The sequence below is a fragment of the Conger conger genome, chromosome 8 (assembly GCF_963514075.1).
Source record: "Conger conger chromosome 8, fConCon1.1, whole genome shotgun sequence".
Taxonomy (NCBI): domain Eukaryota; kingdom Metazoa; phylum Chordata; class Actinopteri; order Anguilliformes; family Congridae; genus Conger; species Conger conger.
In genome coordinates this window covers 53,824,561-53,846,223 of record NC_083767.1, presented here as the reverse complement: position 1 = coordinate 53,846,223, position 21,663 = coordinate 53,824,561, and the positions used below count along the sequence as shown (strand labels likewise).

Sequence of the window (21,663 nt, the reverse complement as noted above, 5' to 3'; positions counted from 1 at the left end):
TTTTGAACCAAATGTTAACTGATCTGCTCAGGTGTGTGTTTCAAAAGCACACTGTGTGAAGAGTTTTGAAAAAGTGGACATGGTATTGAGACAAGTGTGAAAACGATTGTTAAAAACTGTAACATTTTTGCAATATGGTTTCGTAGTTGTTTTTTGTATACAGTGTATCCACCAGGGAGCGCTATGTTTTTATAATGAAACACTTCCTGTGTCGTTTCTATGACGTATTTTAAAGCGACCGATGATGCCTTCGTATTTGCCATGCATTAGTGTAAAATATTTATTCTAGATCATGCCACGTTATTTGTGACCCGAATAACTATAGTTTGTAGGTAAGAACTAAGGTTACTTTAACTTGCTATGAAAATATGCGATTATTGTTTCACGGACATTTAGCAAGCTAGCCACTTGGTTGGAAGCTTACCAGTAAATCTAAGGGTACGTAGCTTCCTACTGGCACAAGTTGTCACCTTGACATCTGCAAAGTATCGAAGCATGTTCACTGACCATGGTGTTGCCATGGCAATATTGTGGATATTAAGAAGGAGATTTGTTGATTTTAACATAGTTAATTATGAAACCCGTAAAGTTTAGCGAACACCACTGTCTTGTTGTTTTCAGCGACGAAGCTGAAACTACAGAGGAGACGATGACTGCTCCGAATTCTGATCAGAGGCGCGCTTGCTGGGATGCAAGGGACGCGTTGTGGAAATGCCTGGATGACAATAAAGACGACGGTACTGCGTGCGAGAAATTCAACAGAGACTTCGAGGCAAACTGTCCTGCTCAGTGGGTAAGTTCAGTTCCCAATAACGCCGGTGAAGGGTGTCCCTACATGCCCCTACCAACTGCTGTAATGACTTCGTGTCTGCGACAGGTTGTGCTATACTTGGCCTACTGTCCAGTAATAATGTGTACTGTACACTCACCTCTCTGAACTTACGGATCAGCGCTTTGGTGCATGAGTTGGTCTGACATGCTCTGCGCACGAGGGTTCTGTCCGCTTTTCTGCTTGTGTCTTTGGTCTGTTTATGAGCTTTTCTAAAACCTTTCTAATCTTCGTGTCTTTCGCGGCTCAACAAAGAGCTTTGGCACTGCACTGACTGCTTTCTGTGAGCTGATTTAGCCTCGTGCATATACGAATATTAACTTTAATGATAACCCTAACATATATGTACTTGATTTAGCAATTGATTTAACAATTTCACAATATCCTGCTTAAGCCACATTTATATTTTATAGTATACCTTGTTGGAAGGTGGCCATTTGTCTCACCTTTGTGATTGCAGGTGAAGTACTTTGTCAAAAGAAGAGACTTCTTGAAGTACAAGGAGAAGATTGATACGGACGGATACGAGTCTTCTGAACAGTCATCAAAACTATAGTTGTAGCTGCTGCTTATTCTTTGAAGGTGTTTCAGATGAGGGGCTTGCACATCAGGAGTTCACAAGGTGAATTTTGAATGTCTTTTTAAAGTCTGATTCCAGCGCGTTTTGACTTGACTTGAGTAGTGTGTGAACCCTTCAGGATGGTTTTGGACATACCATAAAAAAAAGACTTGATTTAAAAATAATTGAATCTGTGCAGCACTAAGAAGAGAGGTAAAGTCACTCTGCTCATTCATAATTTTTTTTTAAGAGAAGAAAATCACTTTGGAGGTTGTACCCTGGCCACAATTCAGTAAAATACTCTGTGAAGAACATTTTAAGCATTGAGGAAAAGAGTGAAGCTAAGGGGTACTTTTTTGAGTCCTTTATTAGTTGTCATTATTGTAACATATGTAGCTTCTCGGATGTGTGTTACAAACATTGTTAAATTGTCAGTGATTCAAGTGTTCAAAAAAGTCATTATACATGGCAACAACACGAAAGGTACATTATTCTCTAACTCTGTATTTTTTTCTTTGTATTAACATAGATTTGTGTCCAGCTAGCAGATATGTTTTGTTCTGTGCAGAGAAGAGAAAGGATTTCAAACACACTTAATAAATAGTACAATATTCCATTTGAGTGCTTTCTGTTACATCTGTTATTTTTGCAAAACAAAAAAGTACAAACATGGATATAATTAGCACTGAGTTCATACATATTTATTTTATGTCCCCACAAGTTGTACTGCCTGTATTGTTTGGAACTTGATGCACTAATTAATTGATATAATAATGTAGGCTATGTGCCAATGTATTTACTGTCAATGACAGCATACATTTGCATTGATTGCAATGAAATGCAGTTACATGGTTAGTTTTCTTTCCCCCAAATATTGATCCTTTGTGTACTCTTACATGAATCTTTTAATATAAAAACCTATATACCTATACTAAATGAGAAAGTATTTACTAAGTTTACTTGTGTGCAAAAGCTATTGCTCTAATATAGAAACATACTTGAATTTACAAGTGAGATGGGATAAACTTAGGTCCTCCATGGTAATCACAGTGTACATTTCCATCTGAGATGATAGCAATCGCTTCATTCAGCCATTCCATCACCAAATGAAGCCAGAGGTGACATCATCCAGATATGTCTTTTGTCCTCTTTTCTTTATCCTTCCTTGCTGCCCCTGTGGTCTCTGTATCCCACCCTCTGCACCCTCTCCCCATCCTGGCAATCATCAATTCTGGTCAAGCAATCAATGTGAGGACTAAGCAGTGAAGCATTTCAGAGGGTGGGTGATGTGAGTCTTATCCAATTTGGAATCTGCTGTAAGAGATGTGGCTTCCGCATGCAGATGTCTTCCTCCTTTACCTTTCCTGTTACATCGTTAAGTCCGTTTCTTCTCTCCGTTGCCCCCTTGTGGAGCTACAAGCCGTCGGTGACATTTCTCGATATGGCCCAGTCTGGAAACTCTGTCAGCTGGAAGAGTGGGACTCCCCATGTCATGATGGCCAGCATGACTACCAGAATCCCAATCAAGTTGACCCCAAAACCTGCCTTCACCTGCAGGAGGAATGGAAAGGAAATGACAGGTGGTGAAGGACCAGCACCTAACCCAATGGCCTAATGCCTAATCTACACTGGTAGATCTCCTCTCCACCAAAATAAATAGTATCATTCTCTTCTCTGTTAGTACTGTGTCTCACTGTCAATCAGCTTCAATAAGCAAGAGCATTGATCTTCATTCCAGGTCCTGGAGAGCTGCAGGGTCTGCTGGTTTTTGCCCTAATAACAGCAACCAACTCAGACCCAAGAAGCCAGGCGTGGTGAGTTAACTGTGTAATCAGCTGCTTTCATTGATCAGTGAAGTGCCCGGTAACAACGAAAGCCAGCAGACCCTGCAGCTCTCCAGGACCAGCAAGGAAGACCGCTAAAGCATTGTTAAGAGTGTCGACGCGTTAACTTGCGATGGGCTTCGCCTCACCATGTCGCTTATCTGCACGTGTCCGTAGCTGAAGACGATGGCGTTGGGGGGGTTCCCCACGGGCAGCATGACCCCGAAGGACACGCACATGGTGGAAGGGATGAGTGTGTGCAGAGGGTTAATCCGCAGGGTCTCGGACTGACAAACAGAGAGGGGGTGGGTGCACATCAGAAGAGGGGTCACAGAGGGGGTCTGCTTCAGGCTCAGTTTACAGTGTTGTTGTAGCACGGCAGTGACACTGCGATTATTCATGTCGGAGTAGACGCGCGGAAATCGAGGTGTTTGCGCTGGGTTATCCCGCGGGGGGAGACGGTGCTTGTTGAACGTGATTCATCAGGGCCGTTACAGTACATGTTTATTTTACACCATGATGCACTGCAGGCCCATTTTATATATTAGCATTCTTTACACATTCAAAGTTTCTAGAGCAGAATATTTGCTGGGGTGGCAGCCGCCTTCTCCAGCTCCCTGGAATCAAACCTGCAATTTTTTTTAGCAATATCCCCAGGCTCTTAAGCACTACAGCACACCGCAGCGTGTGCCTTACCAGCGTTGACAGGATGGGCAGGAAGACGGTGAGTGTGGCGGGGTTGCTGGCGAACTCCGTGACGGTGGACACAAGCAGACAGGCCAGCAGGGTGACGGCCCAGGGAGGGAGGCCGCTCATGGGCTCCAGCTGTCGCCCAATCCACACAGACAGCCCTGATACCTGGGAGGGTCGGAGAGTTCATGTCTGTCATATTGTCTCTGTTGCATGTTCTCGTAAATATGTATGGTAAACGGCACATGCATAATTGAAGGGGGAAAAAAATGTGCCATTCAGAAAAATGCAACAGCTTGATTATACAAAGTTCAGGCTCAGAGAAAGTCTCTGTTTTACATAATTCATTTAATAATTCAGAGCTTTACCTTACACCCAGCTGCCAGGGCATAACCTCCACCCACCAGGATAACAATCTCCCAGGGCATCAGTCTCTGGAAGTCCTTCCATGTGATCATGGGGGCCAGAGGGTCTGAGTCCTGCTGTTTCACTGAGCTCTCATCTGCTTGCAAACACCACAGATTCATTACTCACTAGCACCAGCAGAGGGCAGTAGCACAAAGCAAAAGAATAAAATAAAATAAAAGGTTCTGGGAGTGTATTATTGCTGCTCAATAATAATAATTTTTTTGTTGTTGCTGTGTTTAATTTTCTGTGTTTAATTTTTACTTTGTGTGGACACAGTGATACTGACCAAAGCACTACTCGACTAACTGGTAAAAGGTGTTTATATTAGTCCCCCAGGACCACGGAATTTGCCTTTGTCTGCGGAGGCCGATGGCCAGGGCTTGCGGGCGGGGATGAGGAAGAGCAGGAAGCCCAGCAGCACGGACACGGTGGCATCGGACCGGTAGCCCTTCCTGTCAACACACAAAATCAGCAAGGCCCTCAGAATATCCAAGCAAAGCGCCCACGGCCAGAATCTCTGCTCTCTTGCTCAAACGAGACCGCAACCGCACGGCATGACTCACTTCTCGAACAGCGAGGTCCAGCCGGGCACAAAGCCAGGCTCCCGAGTGAACCAGAGCAGGGTCATCAGGATGAAGAAGATGCCCGTCACCACCTCAGGGTAGCTGTGCCAACGGGGAGAGAAAAATAATATCTTACTATGTGCATACTTTCCGTTAAGTACTTAGTAATGACCGGCAATATGTGACAATACTACACAATTCATAAATCATCCCCAGTTATACACCTGGGGTACTTTGTTCAAGAGCGCAATTGCAGTGCCAAACCTGGGATCTGAACCCGAAAAACATCCAGGCTCAGCTCCCCCAGCAGTAAGGTGCAATGCCCGTGCCCCCCATATTTATTTCCCTCCCGGGCCACTCTCCCCCCACAGCCTACCTGATGGGCCCCAGCTTCACGTACTCCTCGTGGATCCTCCTCTCCGACAGCGCCTCCCTCCGGGTCCTGCGCTTCTTGCTCAGGGAGCAGGTCTCGCGGAAACTGTGGTGCGCAGGAGCGGTGTCACATGCGAGCTAGTGTCCCAACTTTTTTCCTAGGTGCACACTGAGCCCATTGCTTGTTTAAATTTTATTGAAGTGGCCAGCGGGTGTTTTGTCTGTATTGAATTTCACAACATTTTCATTGCTTTGGTCCGGTTTCCTGATTTAACCTAAGCGTAAAATATTTTTTCAGGTTTCTATTGAATTTCGCAACATTGTCTTTGTTTTGGTCTGGTTTCCTGATTTAACCTAAGCGTAAAACATTTTGTCATGTTTGTATTGAATTTCACATTTCTTTGTTTTGCACTTGTTCGCAGATCAATCTCAGCTAAGCGTAACACATTTTGTCAGGTTTGTATTGAATTTTAAAAAATGTCTTTGTTTTGGTCTTGTTGGCTGACCTAAGCTAAGTGTAAGACGTTTTCTCATCACTGAATGGTATTTCCTGACAGAGCGCACAGCCCTTACTTGCAGCCCAGGAATAAGCAGTGGAGCCACACCCAGGTCAGCACCAACATGATGATGGAGATGGGCAGGCTGAAGATGAACCAGGTGCCAAAGTTGATGACCTTTGCTTCAGGGTAGCGGCTGCAAAACCAAGGCAGGCAGGGGTGAAGGAGAGGAGGGGGGATAAAAAAAATAAAAAGAATTTGTTAGATGGAAGGAACAAAACATACTGCTTAGTAATCATAAAATTGTGCCATTATTACATTAATGGCATTTGGCAGATGCTCTTATCCAGAGCGATGTACAGTTGATTAGACTAAGCAGGAGACAATCCTCCCCTGGAGCAATGCAGGGTTAAGGGCCTTGCTCAAGGGCCCAACAGCTGTGCAGATCTTATTGTGGCTACCTGTGGCTACCAGGGATCGAACCGCCGACCTTGCGGGTCCCAGTCATGTACCTTAACCACCGACGCTACAGGCTGCCCTTTGCAATTGCAATTGCAGTTCACCACTGCTGCAATATCCTCTGTTCCAGACGGGGAACTCGCTTCCTCTAAACCTTTCGCACTGTTCTTTCTTGGCACAGGCAACCCTCCCTCCCTGGGTGATGCTTTGGGCAATTATGACCCCCCCCCCCCGCCCCTTCTGTGATACAGGATTTCATTCAGGGCCACGGGGGATGTCACCAGCACAATTGTCGCCAGGAAAAATGGTAAAGTATGTACCTGAGAGCATGCTTCTCTTGCTCCCAGATTATATCACTTTAGCCTGAGAGGAGGCTGTGAAGGAGCTAAACTGTGAGATTCAGGCTCTGGTTCTGTGGGCCTTATCTGTCAGGATTTGTATGTTATTGATTCATCTTTTCTTTTCAATGTGTCACACAAACAAAATGGTGCAAAAAAGAGGTGCAAAAAGGTGAAGAGTGTCAGAAGAAGCATGGATCGGCACAGGGTTGTTGTCTGCATCAGCACTAAAGGATGAGCTCGAGGACAGAGTCAGGGCAGGGGAGGGACTTGAGCTGAAAGAGATGACTGGACAGGCCAGTAAATGAACGCACTGCCTTCTAACACTTGTCTCCAGCACTTGTCTGGGCAGAGACTGGAGAGTTAATGGTTAATGGGCAAAATCAATGGACAGATAGGAGATGCAGTGGAGTCCCCCTTTGGAATTGGTGACATTTAAAGTTGAGAGAAAAAGACCTGAAAGGTAAAAACGTCATGTGATCACAAGTCTCCGTGTGTGCATAATCCAAACCACAAAAGCCAGCTTGAGTGAAATTTTTGCACGGAGGACTTGAGGTCCCATGGTGTGAGTATTTTTGGGGTAACACAGCTGTCTCTTTTAACTCAGCTGCCGAAATACCTCTCTGGCCCTTGTTTCCAGGAAACCCCCTGAACTACGCGCTCCATGGACCAGCATCTGTGGGGTCACAGAGTTGAACCCCCTCTTCCCATGCAGGGGAAGGGCCAGGGGCCGTGGAGGAACAGGGGGGGACAGTCTGTTTGTACACATTCTCAGATGAAAAAACAGTACCAGACTTATGTCTAACACTATTTCTACCCAACTTGTGTTGCCTATCTATCAATATATCGATCTATCTATCTATCATAGGCTGACACATCAACTGGATATGTCTGAAACTGAGTGGGGTATTGGAGTGGTGATGTGTTCATGGAACACATGATGTGTTGAGGAAAACCATGAACATGAAATGTTCACATTCTTGGAGATGGGTGAAAAAAGTGTTTGTTTTAGCTTTGCTTTTGTTCTTTTGAATCTTGTGAATTTGGGCTTTTGGCTCTCTTCTTCATATTCATACAGCTTGTTGCAAATGGAGGCAACTCGTTGCCACACTAAAAAGGTTAAGGTTAACTGGCCTAGGCTAGTTTTAGCCCAGGGGACAGTAAATCTTGGTTGTGGCTGTGAGTGCCACTCCAGAAAAGCATTGCACACCAACCCACTGACCCGCAGGATGGTGTTTTCTGAACAGAGTTCAACTGACCAGTTCAACTGATCAGTTGAAGCCGTGCTCACAGGCTGAGCCAGTCAGAATTTGGAAAGGCATGAAGTGAGATAAACAGCAACCTTTGCCCTACATTTTCTGCTGCACAAAAGCACCCTTTCCTTAATGCAATAAAAGAGCTTGTTGATCAAAGCTGTATTTTCGCTTACCATACAGTATGTAACATGCTCAACTGAAATCTGAGCCTTCACCTATTGGTTGTGCATTCAATTGAGCTTTTAGCTGCAAAAAAAAAAAAAGTTAATATTCACATGACATCTGTTGCAATCTGTCACCCACTCTGGAGAAACGGGGGTGACACCTGAGCAAAGGGTTCTGCTTGTTTCCTACCCTCTGAACCAAGAAAAGAGGGTGTTTGTGTTCTGTATAGTGGCTTTGGCTTCTAACCTGTTGAACTGCTCAGCAAAAATGAGGTTGGTGGAGGTGCCAGTGATGGTTATGAGGCCCCCGATGGTGGCGGCGTACGTGATGCTGAGGGAGAGGCACTTGCAGATCATGTGGTCCCTCTTGGTGGGGTAGCGAGAGGTCTTCTCCGCTGGCTTCTGTGGCTCTGGGATGTCTACTGTTGTCTGAGAGGGTCGAGAAGAAAGCAGGCAAGCTTCTGTTGGTGACCCGCATAAGTAGCCATGACTGCTAGTAAACCGTGACCACATGCAAAACCACGTTCTTACTCCTCACAATTCGTGGGACACATCTGGACCTTGACAGAAATGGAGAGCGGAGGAGAACACACTGGAACAATGAGCACAAGCACACCTGATACAGCTTATCAAGCCCATGGTTAGTTGTATCAGGTGGGCTTGAGATGGAACACATCAAATACAGTACCTGGGTCTGACTGGGAGTCCCTGAGAAGAGATTTAGGTTTTGAGTTTAGAACAAACAGCATGGAACAGATGTATCCGTGGATGCTGTATGAGGAGTTCTATGCTGTGCTCTAAACTCAATTTATTTATGTGCTCCAAACTCAGTATTTGTGACCTAACTCCCAATAAATGCATAATAAATATATTTTTAGCATGCTTTGTTGCTATACTGCTTTTGAGTAAATAATTGGAGATGCTGTTACCTGTGGCAGATGTCCATTGCTCTGTTTGAGACCATTCTGGCCTTCACTGAGTTTGTCTGCCAGGCCATTGGGCTCCTGAAAGATGAGAGGAAGTGGCACCTGTTTTAGGAAGTGCTTCAACCTTCTAGAGAAAGATGAGGACAGGTGAATATCCCTTGCAGTTGATCCCTTTGCATGCAAAAAATGATTATCTGGTGTATTACAGTGTGCCTGTCATTTGGATGAGATGGTAAACTGACTTACTGTGGTCACAAAATGTCCCGTGGTGCTTAGACCAATGAGTAGAGGACCCTTTTGTCTAGAGTCTCCCAAACTGGTTAGTTTATCATGCCCCAGGTTAACTAAAAATGACTTCCCTCTTTTTAACCCAACATATGCTGAGAAATCTGACTTAAAAATAACTGCTATGCATTACTTAGATGTGTGCTTAGTGGTGCCTGAGGCAACTTTCCCCTATTCACTGTAAAGCAACCATCATCATCATGAAGTCCATGTCACAGTCAGCTAAATGATGCAGCGTCAATCACGCACTGTTTGACTGAGCACAGCTGGGAGTCCTGTGAGTCCACACCCAGAAATCCCAGGTTGGATTGGTGTATAGGATAGCCACTCTTACCTCAGACAGGGTGCACAGCTCCTGTTTCCCGCAGCTGCTGAAACACAACGCAGGAAGACCACCTTAGTAACCTTTCTAACGGACATTGATGTTGACATTGATTGATTGAATAGATATGAATGTTGTATGTGTTCTGGATATATTGAATCCAAGACAAATAGTCAAATGGACAGATTGATTTCCCAATAATGGTCTTCAGCCCTAGTCATGGAGACCCACAAGCTCTGTTAGTTTGTATTGTTACTCAGCATGTAATACATGGATAAAAGCATTTCTTTTCACATTTAACATGCACCAGGTACTTTTGGAATGAATGAAAGCTGCTGGTCATGTGGCTATCCAGAGCCAGTGTTAAGGACCGCTGCATGAGAGTGAGTGACTAAGACAGTAAGTAAGACTTGATGGCTGAGATTGCTGTTGCTTACAGTACCTTTCTCTGCAATATAGAAGCTCAAGCTGGTTCTTGTCCAGATTCTCTTCCTTGTCTGGAAAGACAAATTCAACAATGATTTTCATAACTGCCACAATGGTAGTGTGATGTTTATTTCAGTTCTTCTGGCCCATGGCAGCTGGTCTCTTGTTTGTGACCTGTGATGTGACCTGTGATGTGACCTTGTGACCTATGATCAATTTTTTTTATGGAATGTGCTTCTTGCTGGCAAATTTGAAAGAATGTGCTCTATCAGGCATTCAAACAGCAACACACAAAAATATTTGAACAAGCAACAAACAGTGATAACCTGATTGTGGAATTGCCCATTACATAACCACTGGGGGTTTATTTAACCACCTGGGGTGTGTTCCACTATCACAATCAAGCTGAACTAAGAACAGGGCCTGGATTCACTCAAGAACTTAAACTGATTCACAGTGTGAAGTAAAGAAACACTCGCGTTCAACAGCCAGTCTGGTTAAGGAGAAATGTTAACTGTTGTACTGTCTCTTTTGTAAGCTGCAAAAGAAATGGCTTCAGTGAGGGCACCACAGTTTAAAGTAAGCTGTAAGTTAGCTTGGGCCCTTGTCTGCTGGGGTATTCAGCGGCGACGTGTGTTTGTGTTCGGGCAGCGACGGGGGCAGCCCTACCGCTGTCGTCGTCATCGGGGGCCTCGGCGGTGTCGGAGTCCTCCTGGGCGTCGGCCACGCCGGTGCTGATGAGCTGCTGCAGGACGGCCTCGGCGATGGGCATCACCATGGCGGTGGTGGACGTGTTACTCAGCCACATGGACAGGAACACGGTGCAGCACATGAATCCCAGCACCAGCCTGAGGCAGTCATTCATGAGACACCAGATGCATCATGTAATACCGCAGGCGTTATAGCTGTTTTATATACAGCGTGTCACACGTTTAAAAAAATGTGGGATTGCTAGTACATTACATTAATGGCATTTGGCTGACGCTTTTCTGCAACGCGACTTACAGTTGATTAGACTAAGCAGGAGACAATCCTCCCCTGGAGCAATGCAGGGTTAAGGGCCTTCCTCAAGGGCCCAACAGCTGTGCGGATCTTATTGTGGCTACCTGTGGCTACCAGGGATCGAACCACCGACCTTGCGGGTCCCAGTCATGTACCTTAACCACCTACACTACAGGCTGACCTTTGTGATGCGGATCTCATTGTGGCTGCACCAGGGATGGAACGATCAACCTTGCGGCTCCCAGTCATGTACCTTAACCACTATGCTACAGGCCGCCCTTGCAGCCTGCTCCCCATGCTATGGTTGCTGAGGCTGAACTGTGCAGTCCACCAAAGCAGCAGTGTCTATTTTCCACACTGCAGGTCATGCAGTGTTATAGCAAAGCTACCGTAACACCATCGATAGGTGTTCGTCACTTGCACACTTTCAGCTCTATACAATCCTGCCTGTGCTCTTTTTGCGACCTAAGTGAGCTGTTTTGGAGCACGCGTTATGTCGGAATATGGAGTTGGTTTGTATTTGTGCGTGTGTTTATGCGCGTGTGTGTTGTGTGTTTGTGCGTTTGTGCGTGTGTGCGTGTGTGTGTATGCTTGCAGGTAATACTAACATGCCAGGCTTTGCGCCAGCGATCATGACCATTCGCAGGGCGATGCGCTTGTGGAGGTTCCATTTCTCGATGGAGGCAGCCAGACAGATCACACCAATCAGCAGCAGTGTGGTGTCTTTGCAGTACTCTGCAGCCACCTAAAGCACGGGCAGCATGTTAACACACAGAGCACTTATACATACGCATTTACACAACCATACTGTAGCAGTTTCACACTGTTTTCTATTTAAAGTAATGTCACCTTGTCCAGGTTTTGTCTGTATTTATCATTTCATCTCCCACCAGAAAAATCCCATGAATTGACCCCCTTATTAAAGAATGAACTTGGATGCTGTGTAGCTCATCTTGTAAAAACAGCGTTCTGGTTTGTGGATAGGCTCTGTATGAAATCCAGACTAGGCAATGTTGACAACCTGCTGGTGTATAATTGGCTGTGATATTGTGTGGGAAATTCCATCGGCGGTACTCTATTTCCATGTATGAATGAACTTTGTGTTTTTTTCTACTTTTCTCATTGGCTTAGACAATGCGCTTGCAGTATGTGCTGCTGATTAGTAGTATTCTGAGCTTACTGCATTCATATAAAACAGTTGGATAATAAATCCAACCTTAATTCAGTTCCTGAAACTCGGGAATCAGGCCATGTGATTGAACAGGCATGTAATTCATTGGGGAAGTTGGTGTGAACTCAGCTGCCCCACATTTGTACCAGACTCAAGAGGATATAACAGGGAGCCATGTTAAAGAATTAAAGCCATCAGATGTATAGGTTTGGAAAGCATGGTATAAACATTCCACAATAAGCACAACAGCGTGCAAAGTATTTGCACTACTGTATTTACAAAACATTATTATATAAAGCTTACATTAGGCACTTTAAGGCACTCAACTACTGTGAAGTAGGTTGAGTCAGGGAAGTTTTGGATCATATGGGTATGCTTTTCTCTCTGACACTGCATTTGATGATTTGGGATAAGTTAATTTATTATGAATATCTATCCTGTCCAGCACAACTTAACTTACTTTTCTGATAAAGTGATGCAAAACTTGCTGTTCATTGCACAGATTATGAGGGAAAAGTGCAGAAAAACAGTGCCAAGATGTGTCTTGACGGAGGCACGGTTAACAACACTCACTATTAATTACGTAAGATGCCTCAAGTATTTCTCATATCAAGTGAATGAGTCAGGGAAGGAGGGGTGGCTGGCAGCTTAAACCCCAGTTTGGTCATTGTCATTCACTGAGTGTACAATACTCGTTAGACCAAGGGCATTTTACTGAATGTAATTTATGGTCTCCAACCCTCAGCATAAGCCAATGTTTTTTTTTAAACGGCAAACAACAGAAAGAACTAGCACCACATTTTGATAGTGAAAGCAGACTTGCAAATGTGCTCCTGTAGTTAGTATCTGCTTGGTGCAACTTGTTTTGAGCTTGGTAGGTTGTTGTTATTAAAAAAAAAAAAAAAAAAACTTAACAAAAGCCTTGTTAAGAGATTAGTTCATTCTTTGTTCAAGTTAGTTAATGTATTCACTCGTGTTGGTTAATTGAACTTTAATATAAAGTGTAACCACCTGTACTTATACACACCTGACAGGATGTGTACTCTCACATACAAACACCTGTCAGGCACACTCTGAAATACATACACATACATACTGTATATCCGAACATACGCACATGTGAGACGAACTCTGTGTCTCACATACAGTACAGCAGTTGGTTTGGGTAACAGGGTTTGTATGAGTGGTGATTCATCAACCCCCTGTGAATTGCGCAACAACATGCATATTGAGTGCAAGCCTTTAAAAACAAATACATAGAAACAGCAGCCTGGTTCCTAGTACAAAGTGCTAGAGATCTTAAAATCCCTATCTGACCTCCAAATGATCCCTGACCCTATGTGACTTGATACTATGTCATTCAGTGTCGGTCTCTGATCCAATGCATAATGAAAACACTTGAACACTCATGCCTAAACAAATAAGTCTAATTTCTGCAACATACACAACACAAAACAAATTCACAGACAAAACAAAATCTCACACACTCTTTCATAATCGCATTCAATGCAAATAAACCCATGCACACATGTTACTTTAACATGTGTGAGTGGGTTTACTTTAACACATGTACACACACACACACACACACTACTATGTAAGATAACTGATTAAGATTGCTTATTTCTATCTAATATATATCTATATCTAATATAGGAAAATAAGGTTTTCTCTTAAATTATGCATTTTCTTCCAAGTTAATCGGCCATAATAAATATTCTTCTCATGACCACCTCTTTTATGAAAAATCAAGAATACCTCCTATTTCTATTCTTTTCCTGTGTTTTCAGTATTGATTTTATGTGAGATCATTTTTGCATTTATTCTAGGTTATTTGAATCTGATGGCCACACACTACTGTACAGGAACACTGAAGGTAATCTCCTCCTCATGCATTCAGGGAAAAGCAGCTCAGTGGCCTGAGAAGGACCTAAATCGGCCAGTGAATCACATGTGACAGACCAATAGTATACAATGGGAATTAGCATAAAAGAGCACAGTAAAATAATCACAGAAAATCAGTCAAACAAAACAGTCACTTTAATGTGCAGAATGGCTGTTAAATTAAATGCCACAACAGTCTGTATGTTACTTGCAACCTCTCAAAATATAGCATTAATTACAAAGCTGCATCATGCCGCTCATGTATCTCCGGAGATGGAAGTGCACACAAAATGTTAGCTTACCTCACTTGACTTGAGGACCCCGAACAGTGGGTACAGGAAAGCAGGGACCAAAGCTGCCGCACCCAGGGGCACCGCCTCTGACACCCAGTACACCGCTGTCACGATAAGCACGTACGCGCATGATGCCTCCTGCAGGGGGCGACAAACAGCACCGCAGCGTGAGAGTGAGACAGCGTTTCCACTATGGACCCGTGTGACAGTTTACCTGCTGTGCACCTATCTAACTGTATACCCAGTGTGGGCCTATATAACAGGAGGCCTGCTGTCCACCTATGTAACTATATACCCAGTGTGGGCCTATATAACAGTAGACCTGCTGTCCACCTATGTAACTATATACCCAGTGTGGGCCTATATAACCTACTGTCCACCTATGTGACTGTATATGTAGGGGTGACATTGCCTCAGGTGGTAAGAGCAGTCGTCTGGCAGTTGGAGGGTTGCCGGTTCTATCCCGCCCAGGGTGTGTTGAAGTGTCCCTGAGCAAGACACCTAACCCCCCAAATTCTCCTGACGTGCTGGTTGGTGCCTTTAGTCAATCGCTGGTTGGTGTGTGAGTTTGTGTATGAATGAGTGAATGAGAAACATCAATTGTACAACGCTTTGGATAAAGGCGCTATATGGATGCCAACCAGTAGACTTGCGGTGCACCTATGTAACTGTATACCCACTGTGGGCCTATAGAACAGTAGACCTGCTGTGCACCTATGTAGCTGTATATACGCTGTGTGCTGGTGTAACAGTAGACCTACTGTGCACCTTTGTAACAGTGTCGTAACTGTGTGCTGGTGTAACAGTAGACCTGCTGTATACCTGCTGTGGACCTGTGTAATTGTGCCACCAGCTCTAAAGATTGCTTGTGGTTGCACAAAGTGGACAGGAGTGTGACCCCTAGCATGGGCTACTTCTGGTACAATACACTCGTCAAGTGAATTATATCACTTCAATCATCTGGCTTTTGGAGTTGCATAACAGCTTAAGAATAAAGCATCTGCCCTCCTTATAATTGGGAAACACCAAAAAAAGATTGGCTGGGTTTATTGAAATAAAAACAGAAGAATTAAATACAAAACATAGCAGATGTTGTTGTTATGAAGAAACCTGAAATGTCACATCATGTCCAGCTGTACAACACAAGACATAAGTGTTGACGGGAAATTAAATGAACATTGCTTGGTCTGGAGAAAATCGGATCTTTAGAGGATCAAGGCAAGAAATCTGCCTGAAATTGCCGGATTTAATGACTAAACTCCTTGTGCATAAATCAACACTATGGGAATTGTTTTATACTCAGTTGCAGTCCGTGAACAGCATAAAAAAAAGATAACCTTTGCATGCAAACATTAGGATACACTTCCATTTATCCCCTCCGGGTCAGAACGTAGTAACACATGAATACACGTTTTCTGATGGTCAGAGCTAGAGGATCATGCTGAGAAAACAACAGTCCCAATAGTTTCTGTGATACAGAAAAATCCAAGTGCAAAATTTCCCACTATCTGTTCCACAAGATTGGCCCCTGGCAGAAACACAGCGAGGAAATGCTCAAGGGCAGATAGAGCTATCAGAGAATAATGTAGGGATTTTTTTGTATGTCCCCAGAAATATGTGGCTGGACCTGAACACCACGTGGCCAAGGCCCCCATCCTCTAACCCCACAGCAGACTACCTCTGCCTCTTTATTCAGCATTAGTTCTGAATTAGTTCCCAACATTTCATTGTTCCTGTACAAAATGTTTAATTTTGTACAATATTTCTAATGTGACCAACTGTGGAGTGATTGGCCTTAATACAGTATAACTTAAGGCAGATTAACTGGGGTGAATGCAACTTAATATAACACGCAGCAGATTATCTGGTGAGGGGGTTTTACTCTTGTGGAGTTGGTCGCTTAATGAAGAGGGCATGTGGGGTTTATTGTAACCTGTTTCCATTTTAAAGTGCACCGAGGTCATTCTCTGAAAGATATAATACCACATATGAGTACATATTAAATACTCTGTACAGTATGGGCTACTTGCTTACTCTATGTTTATCAGATGCAACCAGGGTTTCCAAGATCTTTGGCCAGGACCTTACAAACGTTCGTACCAGGCAGGGGCTACCCCTGAAAAAATCTACTAAATGTTTTCTTGTCCAAAAATAATCAAACCAGACCTACAGTACAGTGACCTCCATGTTTGGGACAAAGACCCATTATGTCTTGATTTGCCTCTAATTTGCCACAATATTTATATTTGGAATCAAGCAATTAATGTGGTTCAAGTGCACATTCTCAGATTTTATTACAGGGTATTTTAATATTCGGTTAGAGACACTGCCCAAACCGTAGGCTTACCAAAATCAATTGTTTGGAACATAATTTAGAAGAAAGAGAGCACTGGTGAGCTTACTAATTGCAAAGGGACTGGCAGCCCTAGGAAGACCTCCACAGCTGATGACAGAAGAATTCTCTCCATTATGAAGAAAAGTCCCCAAATATCTGTCTGACGGATCAGAAACACTATTCAAGAGTCAGGTGTGGATTCATCAGGGACCACTGTCTTCAGAAAACTTCATGAACAGAAATACAGAGGCTACACTGCAAGATGCAAACCACTGGTTAGCCGCAAAAACAGGATAGCCAGGTTACTGCTTGCCAAGAAGTACTTAAAAGAGCAACCACAGTTCTGAAAAAAGGTCTTGTGGACAGATGAGACAAAGATCAACTTATATCATACTAGTGGCAAGAGCAAAATATGGAAGAGCGAAGGAACTTCTCTGATGATTTAACTGCTGATGGTAGTAGCAAATTAATTCTGAAGTGGATAGACACATCCTATCTGCTCAAGTTCAAGGGAATACCTCAAAACTCATTGGCCAGCAGATCATTCTACAGCCAATGATCCCAAACATACTGCTAATGCAACAAAGGAGTTTTTCAAAGCAGAGAAGCGACTTAAAACGTGAGTTGAACATAATGCTGATCCAGGGACAGACACTTGAGCCAGCATACCTAAACTGCAGTCAAATTGAAACAGAAAGGAATTTGCCTTGACTGCTATGGTTTACTATGCATTTCTAAGGGCACTGAAGAAGGAATCCTGCAGTGCATTTACTCCTTCTGGCTTCCTTTGAGCATCTTAATGACACGTACACCCTGGCAGGGGTGAAGCATGAAATTCTGGCCACTGTACAAATGATGTCCCTTCCCAAAGCAAGCATGTTTTTAGTCCAGGCCTTTTGGGACCCCTTGGGGGCCCTGGTTTAGTCAGTTCCACTATTCCCCCACTATGATGACTCCATTGCTTGTTTCCTGTCTAATGACGAAAATATAGATTTGGGAGTGAATGAGCTCAACAGCTTGATTCCGCTCAGGAAAAGTCCATGAAAGAGTCATGTAGCACACCAACCTTTTTTAATAGGAAGGTGCCAGCATATTCAAAGCGTGACTCCTAATTGCTGGCAGGACTCCCGGTAATCCCCAAGAATGTGTCCAAACCAAAATTCACCTGCTTTGAAGGGACTGACGCAAGCACTGCTCTCTGGTTTCACAGCATGGTAAATCACAAAAGGAAGTCCATGCATGGCATGCTTCAGAGAGAGAGAGAAAGCGAGAGAGAATGACACACTTAATAAATGAATATATTTTCTGTGGCACAGGCCTTGTTAAGGAATTGGTCTATAGTACAGCACACTGCTCACTGAAACTATACTGCAATTTTGAAACAATGCACACTGCATGTACACTGCAACAAGTGTCATGTTTAATTTGGCTGACCTGAATATCATTGCTGTGAGTATTGTGTAACTGTGTAATTTTTTTAACACCTCACGCTTAATATACTACCTCATCTCCTCTCATTACTCACCAGTGGGTCCCAGCCCACAGTGTGTAAAACCAGCACCATAAGGCACAGGCTCCTGATGTCACCTGTGGATCTCTCTTTCCTATATTGTAATAGAAATGAAATTGTACATCTAATGAAAAAAATATTATCTTATCTATTATCCCCATCCCTCCCTATTATGCCCATCCCTCCCTACCTTCCCCATCCCTCCCTACCTCCCTGTGATCCTTCATTGTTGTCTTTGTGATTTACTTTGTGTTTTGGTATTTTTAGTTGGCTAGGTAAGCAGTATTTGGATAGTTAAGTTTGGTCACTTTTGCTTTGTTGTTTGTTCATTTGTTGTTTAAAAAAAATAAAAAAATAAAAAAAATAAAAAATAGGCCCTGGTCCTTATCTTTGTTGTACGGGTAGCAATTGAAATTGTACTTCCCTCTAGGGTCTTTCTGCGCACTTAGCCCTGGTTATGGGTATGCACTTTGTTGTACGTCGCTCTGGATAAGAGCGTCTGCCAAATGCCAATAATGTAATGTAATGTATTATCTTCGGGAAAGTATGACTGATTTCCCAATGAGGTTAATTTTTTATGTAAATTATTATTTTGTAGTTTCTGGATGTTAGAGTAGCCTGGAGAACATAATGATTGGTTTGGGCATTTCTTAGAATTATAGCCAAATAAAACGGTTGTTTTTATATGTTTTGTTCATGTGGACTCTTCCTGCAGATGTTTGCCTTACACTGGCAAGAATGTAGTAAACTTCTGGATCCAATAATGATTACAACACAACCTGAATCACCAGACTACCACCCAATTCATGATCCAGATTCTTTAAAAATCTGGATCAAAAATAAATATTTAAATCTCTTCTACTTATTTTTAAAAACCTGCAAATGAATGCAGAATGGATTACATTACCCTAGAGACTGTTGTGTGTGAACAATTTCTGAGATACTCAAACCACCCTCTCTGGCACCAACAATCATTCAACCGTCAAAATCACTTAGATCAAATGTATTCCCCATTCTGACATTTGGTCTGAAAAACATCTGAACCTCTTGACCATGTCTATGCTTTTATGCATTTAATTGCTGCCACATGATTGGCCAATTAAATATTTACATTAACAAGCTGGTGTACTGGTCTACCGAATAAAGTGCTCACTGAGTGTATGATAGGAAAAGGATGAGACTCAGATTAATGCTTTCCATAACCATTCAATTAATGTGTTAACATACCCAGTGTAGCATATCCAAGCCTGCACAAGTAGGCTGTACCTAAACCTTAGCTTTTGGCCTCTTAAGAGTCAGAGGATTATATTTAATTAAAAGGCAAATTCCACTTTTAATGAAGGGATTGGTTATATAACTGAACATCACGAAAACAAAAGCACAGCGGTAACCTCAGGGGTCAAGGGTCAGAACCATTAATTGCTCACAATGTAATCAAGTGTCAGGAACATTCCCAATGAAGTCATACAACTTGTGTATGAATGCCAATCCACCTGTAAAATCTGAGTAAACATAAGACATTATTTGGATTTGCAATTCTTTTGAATCTTTTGTATGTTAATGGATGAACCTTGTCAAACCAAATAATATAATGCACATTATTATTTATATATTTCAGGTAGTTCGCAGCTGCTTTTATCTAGAGCAACTTACATTATTGTATATACAACTGAACCCACATATACATATACACATATACAATTACCAAAACAATTAAAGTACCTTGCTCAAGTACAACAGCAGTACCCCACGTGACTGGGTAAACCCAGTTCCCTGGGCTACGCTCTCTACGTACTATTCATTATTCTAATGAGAGGGATGGTTGTTAATTTGGGTGTGGTTGGCTCAATTATTAACAGTCATTCCCAAATTTTCAGTGTCTTTTGTGATTGTGATATGTGTGATCAAAGATTATTTATACAGTAGGCTATGTGCAAATACATCAGTTGTATCAGTATTTCCCAACCCCCATGTGGATGATGTGGAAAAATCCGCTACCTTTGAATATAATAACAAAATGTAACCGCCAAGACAAACAATCATCTTTGTAATTACAGGTTAAAAAAAAACCTGAGGCTCAGCAGATCTTGAGAGGTCAGAGTTCATTTCAATATGATCAGTTTCCCCTTGATGTATTGATCATCGAACAATCGTTTGAAATGTAGGTGAATTGGCCGCACTACGTGGAAATCTGGCTGAAGAGCCCCATGCCCAATTTGCAACATTAATCCTAAACCCCGTGCGCCGTCGTTTTACCAATATATACCAACGTGAAATTCGAACAGCGCCATGGCAACATCCTGTCTACACGTCTCGACTTAAATTGGCTGAATATATTTGTAATAAGGTACGTAATTAGTGAGAAAGCCTCCACTGACTAAACTATAGACTTTTTAGACGTTCTTTTCCATTTCACCTAAAGAACATAATTATGACAGCTGAGATTTTTTATTATTTATTCTTTGCTCATTGCACTACTAGCGCCTTGCAAGCTATGTAAAATGTTAACGTGTATAAAACACGTGCTATGTGCTAAATTTGCGCCTTTTGATGCGTAGAAGGCTTTATAAATTTAAGGCGAAGGGAAAGCCTACCCATAACCACTATAAAAAAGATGTCTATGTTGGCTACAACATCAATTATTGTCTATATCTATACAAATTAAGTTTGCGTGTGATGTTTCACCAAAGTATTCTAACCTTTAATAATGGTTTTTTTTAAGTTTCCAGTATACTGCAATCTGATGGACCGTAGGACAGTTGACAGGCAGCGCGAGCTGGAAATAGTGTGACAGACACATGGCAAAACCAGAGCAAATTCAGACGGAGTTACTTACACTGGTCGGGTGGATAAGTGGAAGTGGAAGCAGGGACAGTGGGATCAGGACGACCAAAATCAGTTTCCGCGCCGTCCACACTTTCCCCAACACGTCCATTCTGTCAGATTTCAGCCACATCCGACTTTCCCTCCTTTATTTCACCTATCCAAGTCGTTCAATCCAAATGTCGCTCCGTACCGACTTTCGTGGAAAGTTTCGTTCTTTTCAAACGGTTGTTTTTTTCTTTACAAAAAAATGACCCTTGAAATTTTAATTTATCTCATTATATATTTTTCCCAGAGTGTATTGTTTCCCTTTGTAATTGCTCTCTTTCTTTCTAACGCCAAAAAAGCATTTGTCATTGATTATTTTCGTCGGCTTTTAGTATATTTGGTTTAAATGAGCATGTAATGTGTAGTGTAATTGTTTTGTCTTCTTTGGTTCTGTATATATCCTAGGTATGCTGTATGTGATGATCCCACCGTTATGTGCTTGCTGGCCCCTTTACTCCGCCCGAGTCTCCGGTTACCTTCCTTTTTAACTAGTCAGGGGTCTCCCTTATTGACAAAGTAGATACAAGTAGATGATTAATTGTTTTCCTTTTGGTTTCTTATCTCTCACTCAGTCTGTTTAGTGCGTACCCATGCAATAATATAATGCAATCTGTGTATTTCTACTTTTGTGCGCCAGAATGGTGTTGGACTACCGCTTGTGGTGGTAAAAATAAGCCTTC

At 42.8% G+C, this 21,663-nt stretch overlaps 2 protein-coding genes across 3 annotated transcripts; one reads left to right on the top strand and one right to left on the bottom strand.

Annotated features, from left to right (window-relative positions):
• Window positions 1–209: 209 nt before the first annotated feature.
• LOC133134844 (cytochrome c oxidase assembly factor 6 homolog) lies at window positions 210–2,004 on the top strand. Of its 2 annotated transcripts, none has more exons than XM_061251333.1 (3): window positions 210–332; window positions 622–793; window positions 1,290–2,004. In XM_061251333.1, the coding sequence occupies exons 2-3, from the start codon at window positions 650–652 to the stop codon at window positions 1,383–1,385; spliced, it is 240 nt and encodes a 79-aa protein (XP_061107317.1). In that variant the 5' UTR covers window positions 210–332; window positions 622–649; the 3' UTR covers window positions 1,386–2,004. The 2 variants fall into 2 exon arrangements, with proteins under 2 accessions (XP_061107317.1, XP_061107316.1); XM_061251332.1 differs by having other exon boundaries at window positions 220–438.
• On the bottom strand, window positions 1,738–21,398 carry slc13a4 (solute carrier family 13 member 4). The gene is made up of 16 exons (XM_061251334.1): window positions 20,949–21,398; window positions 14,277–14,405; window positions 11,528–11,664; window positions 10,587–10,765; window positions 9,934–9,988; window positions 9,504–9,537; window positions 8,888–8,962; window positions 8,206–8,387; window positions 5,818–5,937; window positions 5,249–5,350; window positions 4,873–4,974; window positions 4,649–4,761; window positions 4,270–4,406; window positions 3,908–4,069; window positions 3,361–3,498; window positions 1,738–2,939 (listed from the first exon to the last, which is right to left on the bottom strand). Exons 1-16 carry the CDS (start codon window positions 21,066–21,068, stop codon window positions 2,802–2,804), a joined length of 1,923 nt encoding a protein of 640 aa, XP_061107318.1. The 5' UTR covers window positions 21,069–21,398; the 3' UTR covers window positions 1,738–2,801.
• Window positions 21,399–21,663: the final 265 nt, after the last annotated feature.